At 36.0% G+C, this 26,333-nt stretch overlaps 1 protein-coding gene across 4 annotated transcripts in view; it reads right to left on the bottom strand.

The window, feature by feature from the left end:
- RBMS1 (RNA binding motif single stranded interacting protein 1) overlaps positions 1–26,333 on the bottom strand; it is a 145,479-nt gene that overhangs the window by 8,554 nt on the left and 110,592 nt on the right. For 3 of the 4 annotated variants that reach the window (XM_027636962.1, XM_027636964.1, XM_027636965.1), the window contains exons 5-10: positions 17,479–17,636; positions 14,302–14,381; positions 5,620–5,735; positions 4,684–4,733; positions 4,496–4,589; positions 1,206–1,256 (exon numbers count right to left, since the gene is read on the bottom strand). In XM_027636962.1, coding sequence (XP_027492763.1) covers positions 1,206–1,256; positions 4,496–4,589; positions 4,684–4,733; positions 5,620–5,735; positions 14,302–14,381; positions 17,479–17,636 — 549 coding nt within the window. The remainder of the gene's footprint in view (positions 1–1,205; positions 1,257–4,495; positions 4,590–4,683; positions 4,734–5,619; positions 5,736–14,301; positions 14,382–17,478; positions 17,637–26,333) is intronic. The other variant, XM_027636963.1, reaches the window with a different exon arrangement.

Below are 26,333 nucleotides of genomic sequence, written 5' to 3'. Positions count from 1 at the left end.
CCTGTCTGTGGACTGCAGGCTTCTCTGAAAAGCAAACGAACAAGACAGCACCCGTCTTCACACAGGCCAAAACTCACCTTCAGTCAAGAATCTAGATCTTTATTTTCAACTTGAAATCTCATCTTGTGTACCTGTGCAACTAATATACCTTATAGCATTATAACATATCAACTTGTGTCTTTCCCAGTATGATTTGCAATATGTTTTTTTATACAAATCTGTGTTGATAGAGAGGGAAGTTAAAACTTGTTGTGTGTGTATTTAACATCAAAACCCATAAATGCAACAATTAAGTGTGTGAGAGGGTGTTCTGGTTCAGCATCGCCTTTTCTGCATGCCCAAGAAGAAAATGTTCTGCCAAGTAGACTTACATTCTATAATCTGCATGGAGAGGTTAATTAAAGTCAAGACCATGTCCTTTCTATATCTGGAAACAGACGAGTTTGTTAACTACCAGAGTGCATATATTAAAGTGCCTGGTATTACTAGTAACGCTCATCTCAGAAACTTAGTAAGTGTCAGATATAATGGTACTTAATTGGTAAATGACATAGATAAGAAGCAAAATATCATGGGAAAGTATAGATTAGAATGCCTGACAGTCTAGTACAGACAAAAGTGTAGGGAGATTAGCATTACTCCTGAGTGGTGAAGCCAGAACAGGCTATGCAGGTTTTCTCAACTGAGTGCCCATAATGTCATATATATCACTGCATCTGTTTGTCTTTCACAAATTATCCAGTCTGAACTATGGTAGACCCACTCTAAAACATTGAGTCTTTAATTTCAGCTCCTGAAGGGTAAACAGTTTGTATAACGTTGATATTTGCAAAGTGTTTTTAAAGTAAAAATACAATAAACAAACAAAACCACCACCAAACAAAACAAACAAAGAAAAACCCAACAAAAAATCCCAAACAAACAAAAAACCCAACGAATTTTCCTCTTTCTGATGTGGTAACTCTAATGGTCCTCATCACCTTGATAGTCTGAAGGTAGCTTTTTTTATTTTACCTGATAAAATGAGGCCCCAATTCAGGTTTACTATCTTTATTTCACCTTTCATTTTGATCCATGATTTAGTCATGATGTAATTGTCAAATCTAAAAGTAACTCCGCAGGAATAGACCTACTTCCTGTTGTTTAAAGTATGTAAAGTATTTATACCATGAGTAACACAACAATGGAGAAGAATAAAAACTTACTGGGTGCTGCATTATATATGGTTGAGGCTGCATCCAAGAAGGACTCTGAACCTAGAACAAAATTGGTATTTTATTTTTCATTTTATTAATCCTTTTCATGAATACTCCAACTGAGTTACAGTAAAAATTTAATAAATCATCTTAGCAAGCCCTCTCCCTTATTAATTGACCATTTTAATCCAATTAGTCACTCTGTGGAACAACACTGATTTCTATAAAAAATGGATTCATTGCACCTGTAAATCAGAGACAAGATTTGGAGACAATATAGCACATACACCTTGCAGAAAAATATACTATGTTTTTAGTGCAGGTTTCAGAAACTTTATCAAGTACGCTAAAAGTATTCAAATAGATGATTGATAGATTTCTGCTATGTTGAAAAAGGAGGTACCATCTGTCTTCAAAATTCCTTTGTGGAAAAGTAATTGGGATCTCAGATGGTATAACATCATTTGCCTTCTAGTGTGATCAGAATAAAATAAATTATTGTATTTTCACAAGTGAAGAAGAAATCAGGAATTCTGCCATAATCTTGTTCCAGGAAAAAAGAGAAGAATTAGGAGAACTGTTCTTCTCCAAGACACTGCGGTATGTTATTCCCAAAGCACAGGAAGAAAAGAAGGATCTGATGAGCATTCCTGCTTTCTTGCAACAAGCATTTTCTCTCCAAAACCAGTGATCACCCAAATACTTCAATTGTGGTAGCATGCCTAACTTTGCATGGCAAAGTAAAAAGGTAAACTAATAGGTTATACTGTTATCCTAGTTAAAAAGACCTGGTTGCAACAGCTCTTTGAAAAAATGTGCTGCAAGAAATACTAAAAGTAAGAGAAATGTTTCTTCCACACCTGCTGTAAGTGTGTAGGATAAGGCAGGATTCTGACTTGCACTGCACACTGACTCACCACTGCTGCTGGACGCTTAAAGCCCTGTAAACACCTCAGCCATTCATTCCCAGAGTCCTGTGAACAGGACAGGTAGACACACAGTTTTGAAAACAATCCAGATGAGGTATTTTCTGGAAGATGGAAATATTTCTTGCCTCCTTTTGGTACTGATTTTCAAATCAGAGTAATTTTTTTTTCTTTTCTAATCAGGAAAAGAGCAAACAGGAGTTCAAAAATGGAATGGAAAAGACCGGAACACTCCCTTTCCTCAGGCAAAATCTTAATGGCAAAAATACTGATACACCCTGACTAAAACTTTGGCTAATTTACTCACACTATCATAGTAACTGGCTTAGTATAGTCATTTGGGTGTACAGGAGTTGCAGAAACAAACACTAGCTAAAACTTTATTAAACTTGTTTACCTTTAATAAGAATAAATCTAGAAGCAGGTTATACCATGCCTCAAAGAAAAAAATAAATAAATCATGCTTGTGTGATACAACCTGTAGAAGACGGAATGCTGCAGGTTTCAGTGAGAGTAATCAGTAATGAAGATGTGACTAATACTCAAATTGTGAAACTCTTCTGGCCAAGAACCTCCTTCCTCCACAGTACAGAATACTTCAATTTAATTTTCAATTCCAATTACTGTGGCACTTCCAACATAATGATATTCATAACTCCATCCACAATAATTTAAGCATGCTATGTATATACTGCTAACTACATTTCTGGAAACATAATGGATTGTGGTCTGCCTATCTCAATAAACCCAGAAAACAATACTGTATTCCTAAATAGTATGTTTCCATGCCAACTCACAGATTTTGCTTGGATTCTCAATATCAGAGTCTTATACGGATAAATAATTTATATTTTAATAAAGAGTAGCAGCTAATTTTACTGGAATCTTTTTCTGGGTAAGAACTTACTGCAATTTCTGAGATCTGCTGTACCAAGCAGAATGATTCAATATACTGAAAAATACAGTACTAGTACTGTCTGCTGAAAGCAAACATTGTGTTGCATAAGTTACCTCAGAAATTAATATAAAAAAATAATCCAACTGCCCTTTGCACTGGAGAACACTTTTAACCCCTACACAACAGTTCGCTCATGTAAGAAGCCATTAGATCTCCAAACTAATATTAGATAATTCTTCCTCGTTCTTCTCACCTGGAATGGAAGGCTAAATGAAAAATTCTGCAAGAGAAAACTGAGGAAATGGCCCACAATGCCTCTGTTAGCCTTCTATATGCCCTTTACATAGCCTTCCAAACGCATTCTTACACACAAGAAGTCAGAAAACTCAGCATGACTCTCACTAAAGAGCAAACAGGTTCTTCTCCTTCCCCTGACATAGAGAGGTAAGAATTTTCTAAATTTAATTAGTTTTGGTCATTTATGATCTGAATCACTGATGTTTACTTCATTTATGTGTAAAGCAGTAAAATGCCAAAATAGCTCATGATTTTGGGTACAGTAGGATAATTGACACATCTCAAGCAGTAATTACAGAGCATACATGTAAGACTGCCAGTTGCATTAAAAGCAAGTTGCTTGTAAACTGAAATGTACGATGCCTTAAAATTGAGCATTCCTAAGAGATTTATATCAAAGTATTAAAACTGTTCTATATAATTTCCAACATATTGAATTGTTCATCAATATCCCTTATGGGGACTCAAGATGGCACCTATCAAAATCCCTCTTCAGAAAGCTTTGGGATGGGCTCTAAAAACAAAAAATGTCAATGATTTATGTTTTAATATGTTGTTCAAAATAAAGTCGCCTTTGGTTTAGAAACATTGTCCTAGGATATTAAATACTTTACTCCTAACAGAAAACCACTGAATTTGAATGCTAAAGTAATTATGATTCTGAAATCTTTTCTCAAATTTCCTTCTCTAATGTCAAGCAAGTTTCTGTACCCATCTTAGTACAACTACATAACTCATTATTGTCAGGCTTTCTGCATCAAAACAAAGAAAAATTCAAAATGCATGGAAACATATCTTTGAAAATTAATTTAATTAAATGAAGAAGGTTTTAAATAAAGAATAATTACTTTAAAGATGTATTGTTGATATTAAAAGAACCTGACTGAGAGAAAATGAAAACTCAGATATAAAATGCAGAAGTGGCTACAAATACCTTAGCCATCAGCAGAAGTTAAGAGGCTTTGTTTTGCAAGACATCCTGCATCTCATTAAATTGCTGTGCTTCCTGAAAACACACACACTATTGGTTTCAAGGCTGTCACTTTCATGCTGTACAGCACGAAGAGGCCAATTCATTAAAATGAAACATTATTGGATAATTCATAAAACCAGATGTAACAACTGATAAATAAACACAAGCTCCAATGAACCATTTCACCTAAGTTCTAAATACAAACCTGGTATGTGGAAACTGGAGAAGCAATATATGGCGTAATAGATGTCTGAGTGATCATTCTGTTTGCTGTAATACTGTAGGGTGATGGATAAAATCTAGAAAATGCAGAAATATTTATTAAATGCTAGTTCTCTGCATCTTTCATAACGCAAACATTTTTTTGAATTAGTGTGTCATTATTCAACATACCCATTTTGTAAAGCAGCTGTGGTTGGATCATACGTGAGTGTCATTCCAGCCTTTAAAAAAAGTAGAAAAAATAGAGTTGACAAAATTAATTTTGATCACAAATTATTTTTTCTCTTACTCTTTCTTTAGTTGTATTATTTTTAACTGAAAAATTGTATTGAAATCGTTTATTACCATTACTTAGAGAAAGGTTAATTGACAGAAGTAATTATATACTGTGAAGAGAAGTGAAGAGAATTGGTGATATTGACTATGAATACAAGTTTCCATGTTCCCATCATGAGGAACAAAATGTAACCTGGGAAATACCCGGCTAAAAGAACACGTGTACATTTGAGAGTCAGGGCATGCAGATGATTATGTTAGGGTGTTGCCTACAATATATTAACTATATGAATGGGGAGTGCAGTTTTTCAGAAGACATATTTGAATTTTCCTGTCTAATACAAATGAGGTGTCTAGGCTTTCTAACCACAGTAGCTCTATGAAACTATTATCTTGAACATTAAAGATAAAAACAACTGTTGACTAAAAAGAAATTAATGCTGCATGGCACTGGTATACTATTTTAATCTTGTGAAAGTGATGTGCATTTGAGTGCTGTATAGATCAAAGGATTATTTACTACATGTAAATAAAGTTATGTTTCTGGTAGTTTTATAATATGAGAAGGCTGAAGTTTATAATATGACCAACTTGAAGGACATTTTATTATTCACTTTCATGAGGTAGGATTCAGTGTTTTGCATTTTGCCTTTTTTCCTCTAAAGAAAGACACACTTAAATATTTTTTTTATAGAGTTGCAAACTGTAAGGTGAGAGTTGGTTGCACATTGTTAATATGCCAAAGACCCAAGCCAAGAAGTCTCAATGCCTATCATTTTCATAAGTATTCATTATTGCACACCCACACTAAAGCTTGAAGGGAGAACTTACAAGTCTCACCTCGCCTTCTCTGTGCCATGCTCTTCCATTCTGTATATATTTATTTTGATTCTGTCTCTTTTTCTGTCCTCCATCAGCAAACTTGCACAATAAAGGTTCTGCAGGAACTGAGAAGAAAGAAGAAAAATTAGTTGAAGCGTTATTTTTACACAGGTGTTCAGCTCTCCAAATGAGGTATGGTTTTTAAGTTATATTCCCAATACAGCAGTTAAATAACACAGACTCATACTACAGCATCAACAACTGTTCTGCATAGCACAGGGACAACTGCCACACACAAACAGAACATCTGGAATGCCTTATATCTTTGATTTTAAACTACTGTTCTAAAACCTGTTGGAAAGAAACATGGTCTGTATATCTTGAGTATGTGCCTGTTGGTCTGGGGATGAACAAGACCTGTCATCTGAATTCTGAGCTTTGCCTCCTCGGAGGTATGTCTAAAGAGGGTGGAGAACAAATCTGCCCGAAGGCCTATAACATATTCTCCCCATCCCTTGGAGGTTTCAGTAATGTCCCCAAACTTAAAGTGCTCTGCTCATCCAGAACAGCCAGAAGAGCTGGCACAGTACCTCCACTTACTCCAACCAGCAAGGTGGAGTGGGTACCTTTATCTCCTGCCACTTTACACTGAAAAAATGTCCCAGCTGTCCACTCCCATTTTAGCTCTGCTCTATAAAGAACACACAGCGCAACTAGAAATTCTTCGAGATTGTTCTTTTGGGATTTTGCTTACTGTCATGAAACAGCATCACCAAACTTTCTTTTTTTTTTTCTTTTTTGTTTGTTTTGGTTTGGTTTTTGTTATTATTGTTTTGCCTAATATAATTCCTGACCATGACTTCAATTTTTAATGTCAGAACTGAAGCAGTGGAAAAGAAAAGTTTGCACAGTATTCTTTCTTTCCCTGTTACTAGCTTCCATGTTTCCAAGTACCTATGGCTGAAGCACAGCTCTGCTACATCACACCACACCCTCCCTAATCACAGGGTGGAAGCACTGGTATGACTTGGATGTGAGTGCTTCTCTGCCAATAATTCCTGACACATGAGCTGTCTAGGCTTTACCATGACACTCCTCCAGTCATTCTCTGTTTGGAAACATCTTCATGAGACATGGCTGGACCTGAAAACATACAAGTTTCCAAATGCAGAGTAAACACATGGGGTGGGAAGGCCACCTGCAAAAAAAACAACCCCAAGAAAAACTTTCAACAAAATCTATTACTATAACCATGGTCAGTGTTGATGTCTCTTCACCCTGTGTGCATTTGCAAAAGATGGTTGTTATTGAAAACCTCAGACACATAATCTCACAAAGACCTTGACTTTCAAAACTCTGACACAAAACTAGCTTTAACAGCCAAGTCATCCCTGGCTTTGAATGGCATAGGTAAAACACTAGCTCTGGTTATACTTCTACCTTCTCTATAAAAATGGGATGAACTGGGAGACAGAATTGGTGTGTGGTTCCCTGTCTCGTCTCCAACACTGACCACACAGGTCAGAGACCTGCACCTTTCCTACCTGTGTGCTGTTATACAGCAGGCAAATAACTTTAATATAAGAAAGTCAGACTATAATATTAAACATGACTGGAATTAATTAAAAATGTATTATCCTAAAGAAAATGGTAATTAAAAGACTATAATCATAAAATAAACCAGGAAAAGTTTAGGCTAATGACACTGGAAAAGTATTGGAGACCTATGGATGGCGGAGTAAATGAACAAGGAAATAATAGAAACCCCAAAGTAGGAGAATATTATCTTCCAAACCCTGCATTTCTGAGGGCATTTTTGGCATTCCCAGAACCGAGTTTTGCTTCGGGGTCTTCCATCACGCAAAGCAACTTCTGTCTTGGCATGCTTGGGGCAAAAAGGTATTATATCCATACGCTTATGGACACTTTGATGTTACTTTATAAAAGCCAATGACCCAATAACTTTGTCATAGCACAAAGCATTTTAATCACATACAGTTCTGTTAAAATAAAAGGAGTTAATCTCAGAATACAGTAGTCAATATGGGTAAAATTGCCAGGTTCTTGTATGAAATTATTTTAATTGATTTTACACAGTGAGGAAAAAAAAATCACCAGAAACAGAGAGTGGAGATCCAAATACTGAAGTTAACTGTCTTAAAAAAATGCTCTTCCTCAACTTGAATATCTTTGACTACTTATACGTTATTTCAAAATCTAGTTTTGGGGGGAGCATATGTGACTTCAAAAATACACACTATAAAATTTTGGGTGAAATCAAAAGAAACTGGCATGAGAACAGCTTAGAAAGACACCAGAAAGTACCTAAACATTTCTAGCCCTGTGATTCTGTATTATAGCATTCACAGGTAGTAAATGTTTTATTTAATGTTGCATTATGCTTTCACTAAAAATCCCCATAATTAATTGTAAAATACTTCTCTGAAAGCATTATTTGTGCTTATATTTCCCATTATTGTCTCAACATAAAGATCTTTTAAAAAAAATCAGACTAAACCTGTCCAACTGTTGAATAAAATGTTCATGAAAACCTGTTTTAAGAATAAATTTGATTTGTCAGTAGATAACTGAAAACAGCTAAATTTTAGATGATTAAACATATTTTATGGGGCATTGTAAAAATTCCCCTGACAAATTAAAAGAGGAAGAAAAAATGGAATAAGAATTATCCACATGAACTGGATTTTGCGTATGTAATATCCAAAACCTTCAGCAATGAAAAAACTTACACTTAAAAAGGCATTAATTTGTGATTACCAGAAGTTAGTACTCCATCTTACTGAACATGGATCTGGTTATGGGAACCCTTGTTTCTCTGACCTTCCACCTTCTCTTGCTCCTCACTGCACCCATGAAAGAGGCCAAATGCTGTGAATGTTCCAACTCACACTAAGAAAAACAATGCAGACCATCTATTTAATACCATCAGCTGTTGCGAGCAGGCTCTATAGCATTGGCCCTCCCTGATTCTGGTTCAAGATCTGAATGCTGACAGTAGGGACCGCTCCAATTGAAAGCCTAACTGCAATTTTTGGCTGCTCTTCCATACATGTGACCCAAATGCCACTGTGTCCATTCCTTCAACAACACAATGACTGATGATCATCGGATGGAGGTCATGAGAAGGAGATAAACCTTCGTGGGAGCCAAGTATGATCTACTGATCTCTCTCCCACCAAAGAATAAACATAGTCCTTACTCTTTCCAGAATTAAATCTGAAGTTTATTTCTTCAGCGTACCTTCTCTTATATTTTTCACCAATATGTAACATATTCTCTCTCTTGCACATAAGAACATGTTTATAATAGATATATATATTTGAACAAAAAACTCGAACAAGCTGTACAGACTAATCAAGCAATCTTCTGTAGTCCAGGAAGGAAGGGAGAGTCATTTTTATTGTTTAATTGTTGGGAACTATGCAGGCCCAGTGATGAAGCAGATCATTAATCATTTAGTGACTTGTCTGCATGTGCAAGACTGAAAGACAGAGTATAAATATTCAGAGTTGCATTCACAGCTAGGAGAGAGCTGATGTAAAAGGCTACAACTTAGAATGGACTTAAGCTTTTGCAGCTAAGACACCATGTTTACATGCCCACTCTTCTGACATCTAAGGAAAACCAACACTCTCACTAATTTGAGGATGCCTGCAGCTATGGAGGCAATCTGTAACTGTAACTGTGAGCTTTTCTGCTCTGTAACAGCAGGTCAGGGCCTTAAAATTTGGGTGTGGAAAGGGCTGATCTCCTCTTCCTGCCCCAAATCATCCTCCTCTAGGGCTAATATTTTTACAGAAGAGAGATATGAATGCAATATTAGTACAGAGAATAAATTCTTCCTTGTTGTACACACGTTCTCACATCTCTACATTATAATTCTGTCTTTCTTAATTCAGTGTTTACCCAAATAGATAGCAGATGATACTATAAATACAAGAATAAAACTGATGTTCTTTGTTGGAATTTGTATTTACACCCTTGACTTTACATGGTTCCCTTTACCAGCTTTTCAATAAACCTTGCCTTCAGATACAAAAAAATACAATAAAATAGTTGGAAAACACTATTCTTTTAGTCAGTTTTCAATTAAACTGTATCTTTTATTGACTTTCATTGCTTATTTTCTAGTGCAAAGCATATGGAACTTAATGAACTCTGACATTAAAACATCACTTAAATGATAGAGCAAGCCTGTAGAGTTAGAAACTTTTGCCAAAGGCTATGTGAATTAAAAAAGAAGTTATACAACACAAGATCAGGGTAGCTTTGTAAGTTTAAAGAGAACTTAAATATATACCTTTCACTATCCCAGTCTCCACTTAAACATAATGCTCAGGGTTCCATTGCTTTAATAATTTATACAACATTTAATAATTTGTCACAGAAGTATATTTCAAGTCAGTTGGAGAAGTATTTTTCTCTTCTATTCCTATGTTGCTTCTTAAAACAAAGCAGCAATTGCAAACTATGGAAGTTAGAGCAGTATAAGCTTCTAATTCACAGATTTCACAAAATATTCTGAGTTGGAAGGGACCCACAAGGATCATCAAATCCTGCTCTTAAGTGAATGGCCCATACAGGGATCAAACCCACAATCTTGGTGAGGTAATATCAGGGTCTTGATCTAATGAATGAAATTTTCAATCCTCTGTGTGACTAACAGGAGTAACACCTGCACTGTGAGGTCTTGATACTCTTTAGCAGCGGTTTTCAGGTTGTGGTTCACAGATTATTTCTAAAGAATCTGTGAGAGATAACTAAGAAATGTGAGCTTAGGGTCAAGTGGCTTAAATTCACTATACAGAGATCTTCAGTGCTAGATATTTTGTAAAGGTAAGCAAATAGAAAACACTCATAAATGACTGACAGAAGATAGCTACTTCCAGGCTCCAATTGCACTCCTCCCTTGCACTAGAAAGATGTCCAAGATCAGAATCATTTCAAACAGTAGGGTCTACCATACCTGTGGACCTCTTCCTAGTCTAGTCAAGAGCACGAGCAGGAATAGGGCTCTCACACTCTCAATTTCCTCCCTAAAACATAATCTGAGTGACCAATACATTTATCGTAAGTGGGAAGAGAGGAGTGGGTCATGGATAATCTATGATTTTTGGATCATCACCATAACCAGCCATTCATGAAGTAAAAATGGTATGGGATGTTCAGCAAAAATGCTCTCTACCTTACAGCCATTAAAAAAATTAAAAAATCACCTCCATTCTTATTCAGGAGAAGAAATATTAAAAGAAATGTTAAATATAAAGAAATAGGTTCCAAAGCCTTTAGAACATGCATAAAACTTTTGTAACTTTTCAACTCCTACATTTTTAATTTTAAATATGAGATAAATAGACTTTACACACATCTTATGGATTCTACAGCACAACTGCTTTACAGAATCGTTTATATAATTATTCTCACATATCATCACCTAGCTACATGCTACTGTGATAGGGAGTTGATGCCTTGCGTGACTTTGCCTAGCAGATCATTTCTACAATCATTAGGGATCCAACACAAAAACATAAACACATACACACATTTGTATCATTTTTAGGGGAAGGAGGCTAAGTACAGTGCTCTGCTCTCACTACTCATCTACTGTGTCCTGGCTCCTTTTACTGGTCTAGTCTGTTTCCTGCAATTCACATAATGAGGTTTACATTTTACAGGAGAATAGAAAAGCTTTAAATATCATATTAGTCACTGAAAAAATAGTTAAGTTCTTCTTTAAGTTCTTTAATAGTTTCTTTTAAAAAGTAGAACTAAATGCAAAAGTTACTTCAAGATTACAGCAATCTTGTAATAAATGCTCATTTGAGAAGAGAATTAAGTATAAAAATTAAAGTTCTGAGAGAACTAGAGAGGAAGTCATAGTCCATAAAACATAACAAACTATTACAACAACTTACATAAAAAAGTACAAACCCCAACAACAAAGAGTGAAACTAATATATCACTTCTAGCAGTTCTAGGATTACACCAACTTGCAGTGCATTTCAAACTGCTCTCTAAGGTAACCCTTCCTGTTCTTTACTGAAGACAAACAGGGACACACTAAATATTGAATATATTTCACTAAGCTAAATAAAGCCTGAATAGCCTGTTACATCTGGGTTTAGCTTGCTCAGTATCATCACTCACTCAACTCTAGAGTCAACACTTTTGTGGTCATGCTGTGTTATCCTCGGCCTTCCCAGATTCTTATAGGTTTTTCTGTTCTGTCTTCTCATACTCCAGAGAAGGTTTCATCTATGCTTCCTGTAACCATTTAACCCATTCTTCCATTTAAACCCAAACTTACTTAAAATAACAAAGCTGCATTATAAAAGCATGTTTTTGTTGAACAGATGTTCTTCCTCCCACACCTATTTCATTACAGGCCCATCTCTCCTATCCTCTTCATCCTGATAACAGTGTTTTTAGAGCCAGTTCCCTTTGCTGATTTTAGCTAAGTTTCTAGGACACAAGGTTTTAATTTAAACATAGTTCCAGTTCTACAATTTTATTTTGCATGTCTTTGAACTTGCTCCTCCATAAGCCCAAAAGATGCTAATCTATTTCAAAACCTTTTCCTAACCTTTGTTTGTCCAAGAGGTTTCCCACTACAACCACTTTTCTCAGCGCAGGTAGTCCAAGATCTCAGTTGCACCATGACTCTGCCCCACTTTTTGGTAGACTGCAGCATATCATTATGCATAAGTTGAATTCTCTAATATGACTGCATTACTGGACATGTGCTTGCTGTGTGGTAAAGAACTCCTGGAAGAATCTGAATTCCATAAAAACCTTTGCAAGGAGCAATGAAACTTCACACAACAAAATCGAGGGTCTTTAAAAAACAATGTTCTCATGACTCCATTATGTAATTAATTATTTGTCTCTTTTTCAGTATTATGAAAGGTGAAACTCATGTCACTTAAGTGACTTTCAGATGTTTAGAGTTATCTGGGTGACTGATCTAGACACCCTTCATAATCACAAGAATAGCTGACAGCAACGATATCACCAGTCTTTGGAGGTGTGTGTTTCTTGTCCTGTTCTAGATAGATAGCCTAGATAACTACTTTGCCAAGTAAGCATTAGAAGTTAAAGTCTGTGAAGTGGATTACATCTTGAGACCCCTCTTTAGTTTCCACTTTCAGACAATGGACAGTTCTGTGAAAATTTCTTAATCCTAATTATTAACATTTTTCTGGTAAATGTTTCTTCCACACTGTAAAAATTGCAGCAACTTTTCATTTCTATCTGGTTGAACCCAACCACAAAAGGGTGCAGCTTCAGCAATGGTCCACCAGAATATGACTAGCAATGACATGCTTGATGGCTCATTCACTGAGAAGAGGAAAATGCAAGTGAAAATAAAAAATTAAAAAACTAAAAAGCGCTAATAGGAGGCTCTGTTACAGTTTTTTACCGTCTTTACTCTCTGTTTCTACATAGGAGCCGTAACATTTTAACTAAATATAATAAAGTAACAAAGGAAAAATGTAACAGAGCGTTTAAATTTAAGAAAACTTTGTAACAAAGTTTTAACTAAATAATCTCAGCAATTAATCCCAAGGCAAAGGGTCTGCAAAAACCCAGCCAGGGAAGTCAAAATCCTGTATTAGATTAGTGTTGCTGAAGGGAGTGGTTTCCTGTGCTCTGAAGCACTTTCCATCCTTATTGCAGCACAGACTGCCTCAAACTGGTGCAATCTTTCAGGGACGAGGCATGTATGTAGTTTTACTAAACAAGCTGCATTCTTGTCTGCCTGCTGAGGGCTACCTTCCTCCTCCTCGGTTACAGGGTCTGGCTACAGACAACATTTCACCAGCAGGATAAAAGCAGCTTCAGTGACCACATCAACAGTGTAATTTGTAAAATTCCCACTTGGGATTCTCATTAAAATGGTTACCAAAAGTTGCCTGGAATGTCAGGCATGTATTCTTCCCTTCTTTCTTGTCCTCTTTCTATTTTACTCTGCAGCTCTGAATTTCCTTTCCTCATTTTTCACTGTTTATGGAATACACATTTTGTCTCTTAGAACAGTGCTGACAAAGCAAACTGATGAGGAACTTGGTGTGACAACAAAATCGTACTACACAGCTTTCCTGAATTTTGCCTTGCACGATATTTCTAGAAGCAGTATTCTATGTTGACCTCCTTCCAGTTTCCTGAAGAACCTCAAAACCTACATTGACTTGAGAGTCGCAGCTCCTCAGTGAATGATACTGCAAGGCACTGCTGCAGATCCTAATTTTTTTATAATTAAATAAATTTTTGAAAATACTTTGAAAAAATCATCAACCGATGACAAAAGTAGATGATTTTTTGTCTCTGAAAAAAACCCTGTTCATGGACAATCAGTCAGATTCTGTTCTGATACACGTTTCCTGACTTCAACTGGGATTATGTGGGATATAAATTTGTGCATAGCTAGCTTAAGCTACTTGTCTCTCTGCTAGGAGAGAACACCATTAGATTCCTAGAAAAGGTTTACAACAGAAAAGTGATTTACTGTGTTCCAAGCAAGTCAGTATTATAGTCAACCAGCAAGATACAGTTTAACTTTAATAAGACTGCCTCTAAATGAGAAGCCAGATACAACAATCAGTGTAACAGGCTTCCAGCACGTAAGCAATAACCCATTCATACATCTTGTTAGAAATATATGCAACATACCAGAAACTCCTGCTGGTGTCTTTATGAATTTTCCATTAAAATGAGCAATCACTGCTTCACATTTTTCTGTTGACTCCATCCTAAGAAAATAAAGAATAATTTACATAAATTAAACGCTCAACCACATTCCCATGTTTGTGATTTTTCTTAAAGTGTATTTCTTGCCTTTTATCAAAGCATATTTCTTGCTTTTTTTCACTTCACTATTGTGGCTTGCTTTCCCGTGTGTGAGCAATAGAGAAGATGTTTTCTAAGAAAAAATAACTTCAGAAAGGTAAAACTAAGCTCATTAACATTTTATGCACTCTGAGACCAAAGTCAGTGCCAAACTGAAAATACTATACTCCTATTTACTTAGAAATTAGGCAGCTCGGACAGCTACAGTGTAAAGTACCTTTGCTGTCTTGAAAGAAGCAGAAAGACTGAATCACTGTCACTCATAACCGAACCCTTGGTGTCCACACAACAAAGGTTAATGCCACTCTTCATAAAGGATTTTGAAGTGTCTGTACATTTTAAGAGTAATAAACTCAAATATAAACATGGCTGACTGAATGACCCAAACTGACTTTGCAGCTTTCAGCTTATACACATCATTTCAACTAAATGATGTACCTGACTCCTATTCAATTGTTTCCTAGTTACCTTCAAAACAGGAACCAATAGCTGTGATAGCTACTGAGAATACATCCAAAATCCTGAACAGGTTTGTGCATTTAGGCTGTTAGATCTAGACTTAATAGACTGAGCAGGCTGCTGGTGAGCTACTGCCAGTCTGGGAGTGGTTCCAGAGGCTGCAGCTACATCCTTGCATTGCAGTGTAGATGTGTCTGTCCTAACTGTCAGCTTGGACTAAGTTGCAATGGATGAATGAGATGTGCAAGTAAAACAAAATTTATTTTAAAAGATGAACATATTTTGCAGCTGTCTGCAAAATGATATATGGTAATGTCAAACAGACAATTTCTTTTTATTTTTCCATTAAGTTCTATAATTCATATTCACAAATTAGGCCAATGGACTCAGCAGCAAAGAAACGGGACTAAAAATTACTAAGTCTTGGCATGTTTTTAATTCTGATAACCTTTCTGCACAGGCTGACAATATGTAATTACAGACAACAAGCAAAATGCCAGAATGAACAAGAAGTTTTCCTCATTATTCCAAAAATACCTTTTAGAGAATTTTCAGAAGTTTTGGATTGTTGGATCAAAGAAATCTAATTTTTTTGTCTCTCATAAAACAAACAATATAATTTAGTTTCAGACTCAAGTCTAGACTTGATAAAATACATTACTCCTCATTAATCTAATAAAATTCTCCCAAAGGGAAGAAATTAAAATCTATATTTAATGTCTACAAGTTTCTTGGACAATTTTAACTTTAATTAATATTTATCCAAAAATGTTCCAGTAGAAGAAAAATGTTCACCTTGCATAAGGAAAGAAGTTCTAATTAGATATAACCGCAATAGCTTATTCAATAACTTATGTATACTATATATATATGTATATAAAAATAACTTCACATATATGCATATATAAAACTTATACTGCATAATACAGAAACTGCTGAGAAAATATTTGAAAACTAATCTCTTTTAAAGTCTTCAATAGAAGTGAGGTTTTGGATACATACAAGTCTTTTGGACTTTTGCATGTGATTCTAAAACACTTCCAGCTATATTAGAAAAAATATATTTTCCTACCATACCACTGATTCAAGGTAGAGTTGGTAAGCAAGTTTAGGGAGAAGAGATTGAAAGAATTCAAAATGCCTACCAAATTTTAGCTTAGATGTTACTGGATTCTACCCTTCACAGTACCAAAAAGTAAAAGCTATATATAAAATACAAGTGTATGAATGAAATAGAAATGCCACTTAATTTTACACCAAAAATATTACAAATATTTGTTGATTTATTTAAACAGAAGAAAATTTGATAAACTCTAAACATAGATAATGAATATTATCCTATTTTGTTCCTTTGTTATACCTTCTTGAAACTGGACAGCTTGATAAGCAATTAAAGCTGGAAAGTAGGGTTTGGGAGGGAAGAGATTAAAAAAAAAAGAGAAGAATAAAAATCACAGTGCTGTGAAATACTCACAGCCAACTCACAGGAAAACCAAACCCTAAAAATATTGGCTTCATCACAAGATATAATTTGTTCAGTTCTTTTCTGTGCACTAATTTTAGATTCTGCTACTTGTTCAAATACAGAGCTATTGTAATACTGGCTGAACATCTGAATTACTGGAATTTGACTTCACAGAGATTTTACAACATATTTTGAGAATCCCAATTCTTTGCTCAAAGCATGTCCCTATTTTTGACGATAGAAACCTTCAATTTAAAGGCTATAAATTGTGATTGTCATACAAGGTTTAAAGCAGGACTTAGTAATAAATAGAAAAAATATTAGAAAGGCACAGAAAAGGCTTTGATGAAGAGATCCCAGAAAAAAACCCTGAATTAACTAGGGAAAAAGTAGACTCACATGGACAGAATATTTGGGAGGTATCTACTAATTTATGGAAAATACTTTCTCTTGTTGATTTGGGTGGGATATTTCACAAAGCAGTCAAATATTTTAAGATGAGATTTACTGTAAGTGAATAAAAATATTTTCTTTCCCAGTTGACATCATGTTAATGAGCCTGAAAATTCAAAGGGCTGATGTTCAAAGGGCAATGATGAGTTCATTTTCTCTAAGGAGCTAATGAAGAAAAAGAAAGAAAATAAAAGGCAGGGGGTGGGGAAGAAGGGGTTCTTCCTTATGGTCTCCTGCCTCGGATTCAAACTTCAAAAGCCAGAAAAGTCACAGGAGAAGTCTCTGCGAAGCATTGCATAACTCTTGCTCACTGGTTCAGGGATAGAAGAGAAAGCAGAAGTACAGAGAAGGGGAGGAAGTGGTTTAGAGTGAACTCTTATTCTAGATAGCTGTCCAGTAAGAGCAATAGATTAAGATTTAGCCATCTAAGCAAGATGAGACACAGCCATATTTGCTTTACCAAAGGAAGAATTAACAAAATCCTACTGGATATCTCCATCTAGATCTCCCTTCTCTTTAAAAACTTAAATATTTTCAATAATTTCTGCCTTTTCCTCCTATTCCTGCCCTTTCAATTATAAAAAGGAAAAAGGCTGCCAGCAAGGCTAACACCACTGACGCACCTCGCAAAGCCAACACCACGGCTGGTCCCACTCGAGTCCCGCAGTATCCTCGTGGAGATAACCTGCCCAAATGGTTTCAGCATGTTCTCAAGTTCCTGCTCATCCATTGAAAGTGGCAAATTGGAAATGTATAAGTTTGTCGGGTCTTGCTCTTGTTGCTGAAAGAAAATTAGAAACAATTCTTATTGTTGTTACCACTGACATTTTGAATATCAAATAAACCACCAATTACATAAAACTTCTGGTGCAGATTTTTACTTCTCAGGCCCCTTTCTAAAGGCTACTCTTCCCTAGTATCAGTGATCTCCATCTTGTGACACTGCATGCAGCATTCCTGAGAAAGTTTCCCTTCTCCTATTACTGCTGACAATGACATTTTTAAGTAGAGATAAAGGTGAATAATTGACCGGTTTATAGTCCATTTTACAACTTCATGTTTCAGATTTTTCTGAAAAGAAAAAAAAGGAAAAATGAGATAGAGAAAACAAGTTAGCAAACAAGGAAATGCAAGAGTGGTTGAAAGAGCTAAAAAAGTCAGATGTAAATTAAAAAGAGAAAAGATTGGAATGACAATATGAAAATAATATGAGGAGAAAATGAGACAGTGCATTTAAGAGTATGTACATTCCCAAAATGCTACCATAAAAATAAGATACCGAAGTGAGTGGGACACTACTGTCTTCTCCCACACATGAACATTTTAGAGTTTTCACCAAACTTTTACATTATGCATTCAGACAATACAAAAGTCTTTCAAAAACTTTCTCTAGAAACTGACAAAAAGAGAGAGGAAGGCAGCCAGGAGATGAACGATTAGGGAGGAGACAAACATAGTCGCATCTTTGCCATTTCCCTGACCTTAGGCTATCTACTGTGTGTGATCTATGTATGTACCGTGAAATGTCATCTCAAAGAAATATTTTTGTAGAAATTGATTATTTCCAGTATTTTTCTACAGATTTCCCAGTTGTGGTTTGGGAGCATCTCTCTCATACTGGTAATCACTGGCCCTGCTCTGTGCTGAAATACATTCTTAATCTACACAGATCTATATGACCTGGCCCTTAAAGTTCTGCAAAACCTTGATGTCATTATTGTAGTTCCCTGCATAGATTTAAGTCTCTGTAGGATGCAAACATTCACTTTTTTATATGATCTGAAACAAATACAATTTTCATAGAATCACAGAAAGGGTAAGGTTGGAAGGGACCACATGTGGTCCAAATTTCCTGCTCAAGCAGGGTCATACTAGAGCATGTGGCACAGGATTGTGTCCAGATGGTTCTTGGATATCTCCAGTGAGGAAGACTCCACACCCTTTCTGGACAGTCTGTTCCATTGCACAGTCACCAGCACAGTAAAGAAGTTCTTCCTCATATACAGGTGGAACTTCCTGTGCATCAGTTTCTGCCTCTTGTCTCTTGTCCTAACACATTTGTTGGTCCAAATGCATTTGTTGGTATAGTCATCGATATATTTTTATTTTGTACAAGAGGACTAAATGACTTACAAGGAAGTTTGAATCACAACAGAAAACAAAAACAGAACCACAACACTTGCCTACTGGAACTGAAGCAACTGTTATAGTGATTGTACTGTATGAATGGTGATATCTTCTCATGAAGATTAGGCATCAATTTGTGCTTAAGCTGCCCTTACATTAATAATATCTCAGTACCTTTGGTAGCATATTGCATAATTTATTATCTTGCTATCTTGGATATCACCTCTCAATTTGGGTTAGTTTTCCATAGGAAAGAAAAAAAAGGCAAAAAAAAAAGGCATTGGGGCTGGGGTGGGAGGTCGCACCTTTTAGGGAGAGAAATAAATTATCCTGTTCCAAAAACTAATGAAAATTAAAAATTGGGAAGCTAATTCTGTCCTTAAAAACCTTCAGGTTTGCATTTTTACCCAAAGCCTCACATTCAGTTCAAAAGGGCTAACGTTTTGAAGTTTTCTATAAGAGTTTTTGAAGAAATTTGAGCATCAAAGAATCCATAAGAAATGTTCTCCCATTACATCCTCTTGATGTGCATGCCCATGCCACCGATATGACTACAAGTCTTAGCCACACTGAAATCCCACATACTTACAAAATAAACTTTTCCAACTCCAAAGCGCTGCCCTCATAAGCCCCTTTACAGTCTATTACAAATGGCATTTGACTACTGTGTATGACTTTTCTTTTGTTATTTAGTGGAAACATCCCCCTCCCAAAATAGTACTGAATCTATGCAGTGCACAGACAACTTAGGGATTCAAATTATCTTAGAATACCTGATTTCTTTTTCAAATTAGAAAAATCAGCAGAAAGAGAAGACAAGAAAATTAATTCACTGAGATGCCAGAGCTGACATTAATGTTAATTGCTGGGCAGTGTTCGACCATGAGGGAAAACCTACATTACAGTAGTTAAATCTTGACATTCAGTTCAAATTTCCTCAGGGGGGAATGTGAGATGAAAAACAGCTTTCACATTTTTAGAACTAGTTAGTTACTTTGACTGTATTAGGCAATTTTGCTTTGCAATTGAGATATGTAGGCTTAGCTTCCTTCTTCAATGAGGTCTATTAGCAAAAGCTTCATAGGAGGTTTCAGTCATGAACATTACAAAATTGCATTTGTAGCTATAGTATGATTTCCTGAAATTCCAAACAGTATCTGAAAGGAAAAATGTTGAAGTTTTTACTATTTTTATTTTAAGCTGTAAAATACATTTCATACAAATATCCTAAAACTTCCCTAAATAACCTAAGACAGCATATAAGCTGGAAAGTGAGACTCTTTGCATATTTTCATCTAATTTGCTAATGTTTTTACTGTACAATAACAGAAAGTATGAATTATATTACAAAAATTTTCTCATTAGATAGTCTAACACTGGGAAAGATAAGGCTCCATTTTGTTCACACTAATAAAAATGTAATTTACATGCAAAAAAATAAATGCTTACATTCAGAAACACCCAACAGAGAAAGAAATTCAGTTAAGTACAGAATGTCAGAGAAGCCTGTTCACGTAACTGGGTAGAGCACATTCACCTCCTCTCAGGCTCCTATTGCAGCCTCAAGGTTACCAGACTTCCACATTATACTGGCACTGTATTCAGGATGAGAGACCATGAGCTTTCCTTCCCAAAAGGGACACGAGGACCTACTGTGACTCACTGTACATGCTGGCACATTAGATTCTTGTACTTATGTGCCTACCAGAGAAAACTTCATGCCATAAAATCATGTAACACTGTTGTTAGAGAAGGCAATGCTCCACTTTGAAAGAATATTAGCAACTTCACCACAAACCCACATTGCAAATCCCTTAGGAACAGAGGGAAAAGAGAAGTGCATCTGAGGAAATTGTTCTAAGGAAATTGCTTTCTCTGAACAGAAAGCATTTTGTGATGGAAAAATTTTACTTGTGGCCCATGAAGCAATCCACATTTTGCATTATTACCTACTGGGCTTTGATCAAGTACATGCTGAATGGCTGACTAGAAAGGACTTACTTCTGCTTTCCTGACCCTTTCTCCACATCGGAGTCTATTACAGCCTGAATGCTCCCAGGGACTCAGTTATTTCTGCTTCTGATCTTTGGACAGAACATACAGACCACAGCAGACAAAGCAGAGTTTGAAGACACTTCACACATCTATAGCTAGAACTGGTAAAGATGGCAGACAGGGGAGAGAGAGGAAAAGCAAAAAAGCTGCCAGCACATGAGGATGTCTCACTGAAATCCTGAAATACAAGTTGAAATTTCTTCCATCTATATTTCTTCCAGAACAAAATAGTGGAAATGCCAACAAACACATTCCACAGTGCACCCAGGTGGTATCTGCACTGCATGTGCAAACCCATGGCCACCCTGGGGAGCAGTAGCAGTTCAGCTGTAAGGACAAATCATAGAATCAGAGAATATCTCAAGTTGGAAGGGACCCATAAGGATCATCAAGTTCAACTAGGTCAGGACAGATTAATTTAATCCACTTCTTCACATCGCAGGAAAAGAAAAGAGACTGCCATTCATTCTCAAAAGGGCTCATTTACAATAACCATTTACAATCCCAACCACTGTTGGAAGTCAGATGCAAAGCAAGACTGAACTCTTTCTAGAGGGTATTTGGAACTTTATACAGTTTGGCGGTATACAAATTATACCCATTAATGTGGAAGACACCTCCTCTCCTCCTGTTTACAGTTTATTTCACCATGCAGCTTTTGTCATGTCCACACGACTACTAAACCTTGAAACAGCTATCTGGGTACATTTTGGGAGACTGTAATCAGCAAGTTATTTCTTTCCCCTTAAAACATGCTGGATTGCCAAGCTGACTTCCAAGTAGTAACCACGACTAGGACTCCCCATCCATCTTTATGTTATCTTACACAAAAGGCACTGTGCAAACAGATGTTTGCTTTTATACAAGATTTTGGCATGGAAAATGGTTAACAGTTAAAAATTCAGGAAGTTATGAGAGAGGCAAACTTTTTAACCCATGCCTCTGTCTGTCTAGCAAGCAGGAGTTTAATACATTAAGTTCTGTGACTTCCTTCCTTAGCAAAACCTGCCTCACCGTAGCTTAATTCACATGGTTATTCTGATTCTGTTTCAAAAGACAAAAGCAATTCCTTAGATATCTGAGTTTTTAATTCCTCTTCTGGAATTAAGCAAAAAAAGTGAAACCAGTGAAAATACCTTCCAATATATCTCAGCTCAAACCTTGCCTATACACTGTAATCATTCTAAGTGCTTTAAAGGCAGGCGTTTCTTCCTGTGCTTAAAATCCATGAAATTGTATATGCCTCTTTCACCTTAGAAATCTTAAATCTCTTGAAATTATTTGCATTATTTTATAGAAATAATCAAAATCTCTTGAAATTATTTGCATTATTTTATAGAAATGATCGAAAATATTTACTAAAGTCAGTGGAAAGTCTCCTACTTTGGGCAAGCAAGTCACCATTAAAATATAAACCACTGAAAATATATATATAATTTCTACACAATTTAGAAAAACTGCTTAATTTGAAAGTCTTGCTATCTCACACAGGGTTCTCCTCAGTTAACAGAACTATCAGCATGTCCTGAAAGACACTGAAATTGCTAAATATTTTCAGATTATGGGCAATATCAGGGAATTTGTGGGTTACTCTAAGTATTTACATTACTGAGGGAACTAGAAAGTCATGTTTTTAGCAATGCAAGTCATCAAGTTTCTATTGGTCTTTTCTCAACAAATGCCTTTAGATGTGTCCCCAGAACATAATAATACAAAGGTGCAGAACAATGTCTTTGCAGAGCACCCCTTCTTTTTCCTAAAGAACACTTTCAGCACTAACATAACAAGCTGACTATGAGATACAGCATCTCTTATAAAAGTGATTGGAATGATCAACTGTTAAGATTTATTTCTGTAGAAAGAGGTGATCAGGAGTCCAACATAATGCAAAGTGCTCTACCATCATCTGAAAGAAATTAACAAAAACCTCCCTGTGCGTGTGGAATCGTTCCTAAATTGCAAGCAAGAAACTTGGCAAAATGATAAGACATCTGGTTTCTGTTGCTCTGTGTAAGGTCAGAGCGAACAGATAGCCATTCAGAAACATGTGACTAGGCACTGCTCACAGCATGGAAGATCCTCTGACTGATAGGGAAGGGATTAAATGCTTGTCTGCCTTCATATAGAAACTACTTTAAAATTTACAGTTGGCCAGTGTCTCACTGAAATATGTCTGTTTTAGCCACAGTTTTAATACTGTCTGACCACAGACTGTTAACAACACAATTCAAGGGAAAAATCTCTACCCTAATCAGCACTTGTTCTCCAGAACTGTGTATGATTAATAAGCTAAACATTTTAATTCATTTTTACAGGCACATCTGTATTAAGAAGAGGAATTTAACTACAATAAGCATTGTGATCAAGATTGCAATCAGACTATCACTGCAATAATATATTCTCTTTTTATTCCTCAGCAATCTTGCTTTCCCTTTGCCAGAAGGGCACCCTGGGAGCTCTGAATGAACCCACCAAAGCTCATAACAAGGCACCAGACCCTTGTCAGAACAAGCCACAGCAGTACTTAGCTATTGAGATAAGACTTTTGTGGGTTGAAGCTGTGTACTCAAGGGAAGTGGTTGTTAACTGCCTTATTAATACACATGCAATTACTGAAGTGATAGTCATTTAGCCCCCAGGTAGGCAAAATTCAGCTTACCTTCAATTTATTTTATAATGACTTGTAAGAACTTTTACAAATGAAAGGATGAAAATTTATTAAAAGTCTATTACAGTAGGATTTAATACTATTACCTACAAAAAGTACTACAAACTAGGTAAAAATAAAACTTTTCTTACAAGACAGTTGCTAAAAACTGTTGTAGAAATCTGCTTGAGTTAGCTCCAGTTTGTCTGTCATCTGTTCTTTAGCATTCAGAAGCCCAGATGCAGAAAAAAAAATTGCACCATGCCTACCTTCTCTAGTCAGATTAAGTGCGCTGGCTACCATGGTAACCTAAACTTATTTTCTTACTTTATTCTGTAGGAATGAAAACTGATTTAATTCTCCAGAAGGTTTCACAGTAAAGACAAGTACCAAAAAAAAACTCAAAGAAGTTAGCTGTTTCTCATTTTTGCTAACTCAAAACCACTTTCTTTATCAGCAACATAAAGGAAGACTGCCCTTAATACATTATGCTTGATAGCTGTGGAAAAGCCTTGATTTCTGTTACAGAGATGAGCACAAGCAGCTAAGCAGCTTTTCCCTCCCCAGGTTCACATTTTATATAGTGTGACAGGTCATCTTTTCCAAATATGCTTAGAAAAAATTCACCTAAAGTAAGTGTAAAATATAAAAACTTAGGAAAGAAAGATAAAGCTACCAGCACATGGAGAGTACATCACAGTTCTGCCTTTATAACCATCAGTAAAAAATATAAAGGTTACAAATTCAGGTCACCTCAGGGTTCTGGAGGATTAACGTGAACTCAGACGATGGGCTCATATTCATCACAAACTAAAACCCAGCCCCATGTAATGAGTTTCAGAGAGCTTGATCTGTTGCTTTGAGAGGCAATAGACTGCTCCCCAGAAAATAGAAATTGTATCTTAAGAATGGTGGAAATCAGTATGTGATGGGACAACATACTTTACATTGTTAGCACAGACATCCTTCTGGCAAAATTTGGATAAGAAAAAAATTCTTAAGATGGCCCTAATTTTTTGCACAAGCTTAATATATCTGAAAACATTTAGTAACTTGCAAATGTGAGAGCTAATACAATATAAGGAGGATCACACTTAATTGTCAGCAGAAGGGGAAATCTTAAGGAGGAGGAAATTGTAACATTATGAATCTGAAGTCCTAAGTCCTAAAAATGTATGACTCTGGGGAAATCTTTAAATGGATAAGCAATGAGTCTTCCCCCAGAAATGCACTTTAGTACATGGAACAGCATTCCTTGGCTCAAATTAACAAGTCTCATTGACCACAGAAATATTACATGCCCGTGGACTACTTTTATGGCTTCTATTATAAGAAGTATATGTTTACTAAAAATAAGTTTGTGCTTCCATAGGAAAAAAAAAATCAGGAAAACACAAACTGGAAAATAATGAATGTCAATTGTTTAAGTTATAAATTACATTGACCATCTTATAGCAAAGTAGTACACACAGAAGAAAATCTCATGAGGATAAAGAGAATAGAGGAGACAACAAGAAAAAGTCTCCAATAACCAAGTCTGGAGGACCAGGGTCACAGAGTCTATAGCAGTTGTGTTGGTCTTGGACAGCTAAATCATCTTAAAGAGAGGACACTACACGACATTTAAACACATGGTTGAAATTCAATTGTGAGAATGTTGGAATGTATGTTAATCCTTCTTGTGATGCCTAAAGTACATTGCAAGCTCTTTGCAAAAAGTGGTAATTCCATTTGTAGAATAGTTTTAGTAGATACAAGTAGATATAGCTTTCACTATATTATCTCAGAAATCTGTTAATCTACGATGAGCTGGACAATATGGTTGTACAAATGTCACTGCTACACAAGGAAGGGAGTTTTTTAACACTCAATGAACTCTGAGCTGCCAGAGCCAGACTGCTATTCTGGCTGGCTTGTGCAACTCTACCTTGCTGTCAGTATAACATAGATATTCTCTTGCTGACTTTATCTAGGCTGCAAACACAATGATTCTCTTACTGTCTTAAGTTCGATAGATAGAAAGATAAGAACTGTGGGTTTTATTAACATTCTTATTCAGTAGCTCTTTTTTACCTTTTATATCTACACATTAGTTTAAATCCAGAAGAATCAGAATTAAAGTCAACTTTCCATTTGAAACATAGTTGCTTCACTAACTACAGGTGAACTGAGTTAATACCATTTGATGGGACAGAACTTGGTCTGGGCAGTGACTCGAATGCTTTATGTTAAAGTCAAGGTCAAAAACCTATCAGAATTTAGGTGTCTCATATCTCCATAGCATTTGGACCTCATCATTTTTAAAACATCTCTTACAGATTCTCAGTTTTTAAAATATCTATTCAAAATGTCGATATACAGTAGATTTTCTGTGTGCATCTATTTTCCTGTACAGAGTCACATTCTGTCTGCTCTGAACAGTGTAGAAACCTAGAGTTATCTCACTTTTACCTGTGGGGTGGTGGGAAGAGAAGAGAATTCTCAGAAAAATCACTGTCAGCAACCATAATTTTTCTAACAAAAAAATGGTCAGAGCTCTCCAATACTACTACTAATCTTATCTAAGACTGCACAGCTCTGGAAAATCACGACTTTTGAACTTACTATTATTGGTTTACAACGAAAGTACTCCTCTAGGAGCAAGCACAA

This window comes from Corapipo altera, unplaced genomic scaffold (genome assembly GCF_003945725.1).
Source record: "Corapipo altera isolate COAL_440 unplaced genomic scaffold, ASM394572v1 45, whole genome shotgun sequence".
NCBI lineage: Eukaryota > Metazoa > Chordata > Aves > Passeriformes > Pipridae > Corapipo > Corapipo altera.
This window is presented reverse-complemented; position numbering and strand designations above follow the sequence as displayed.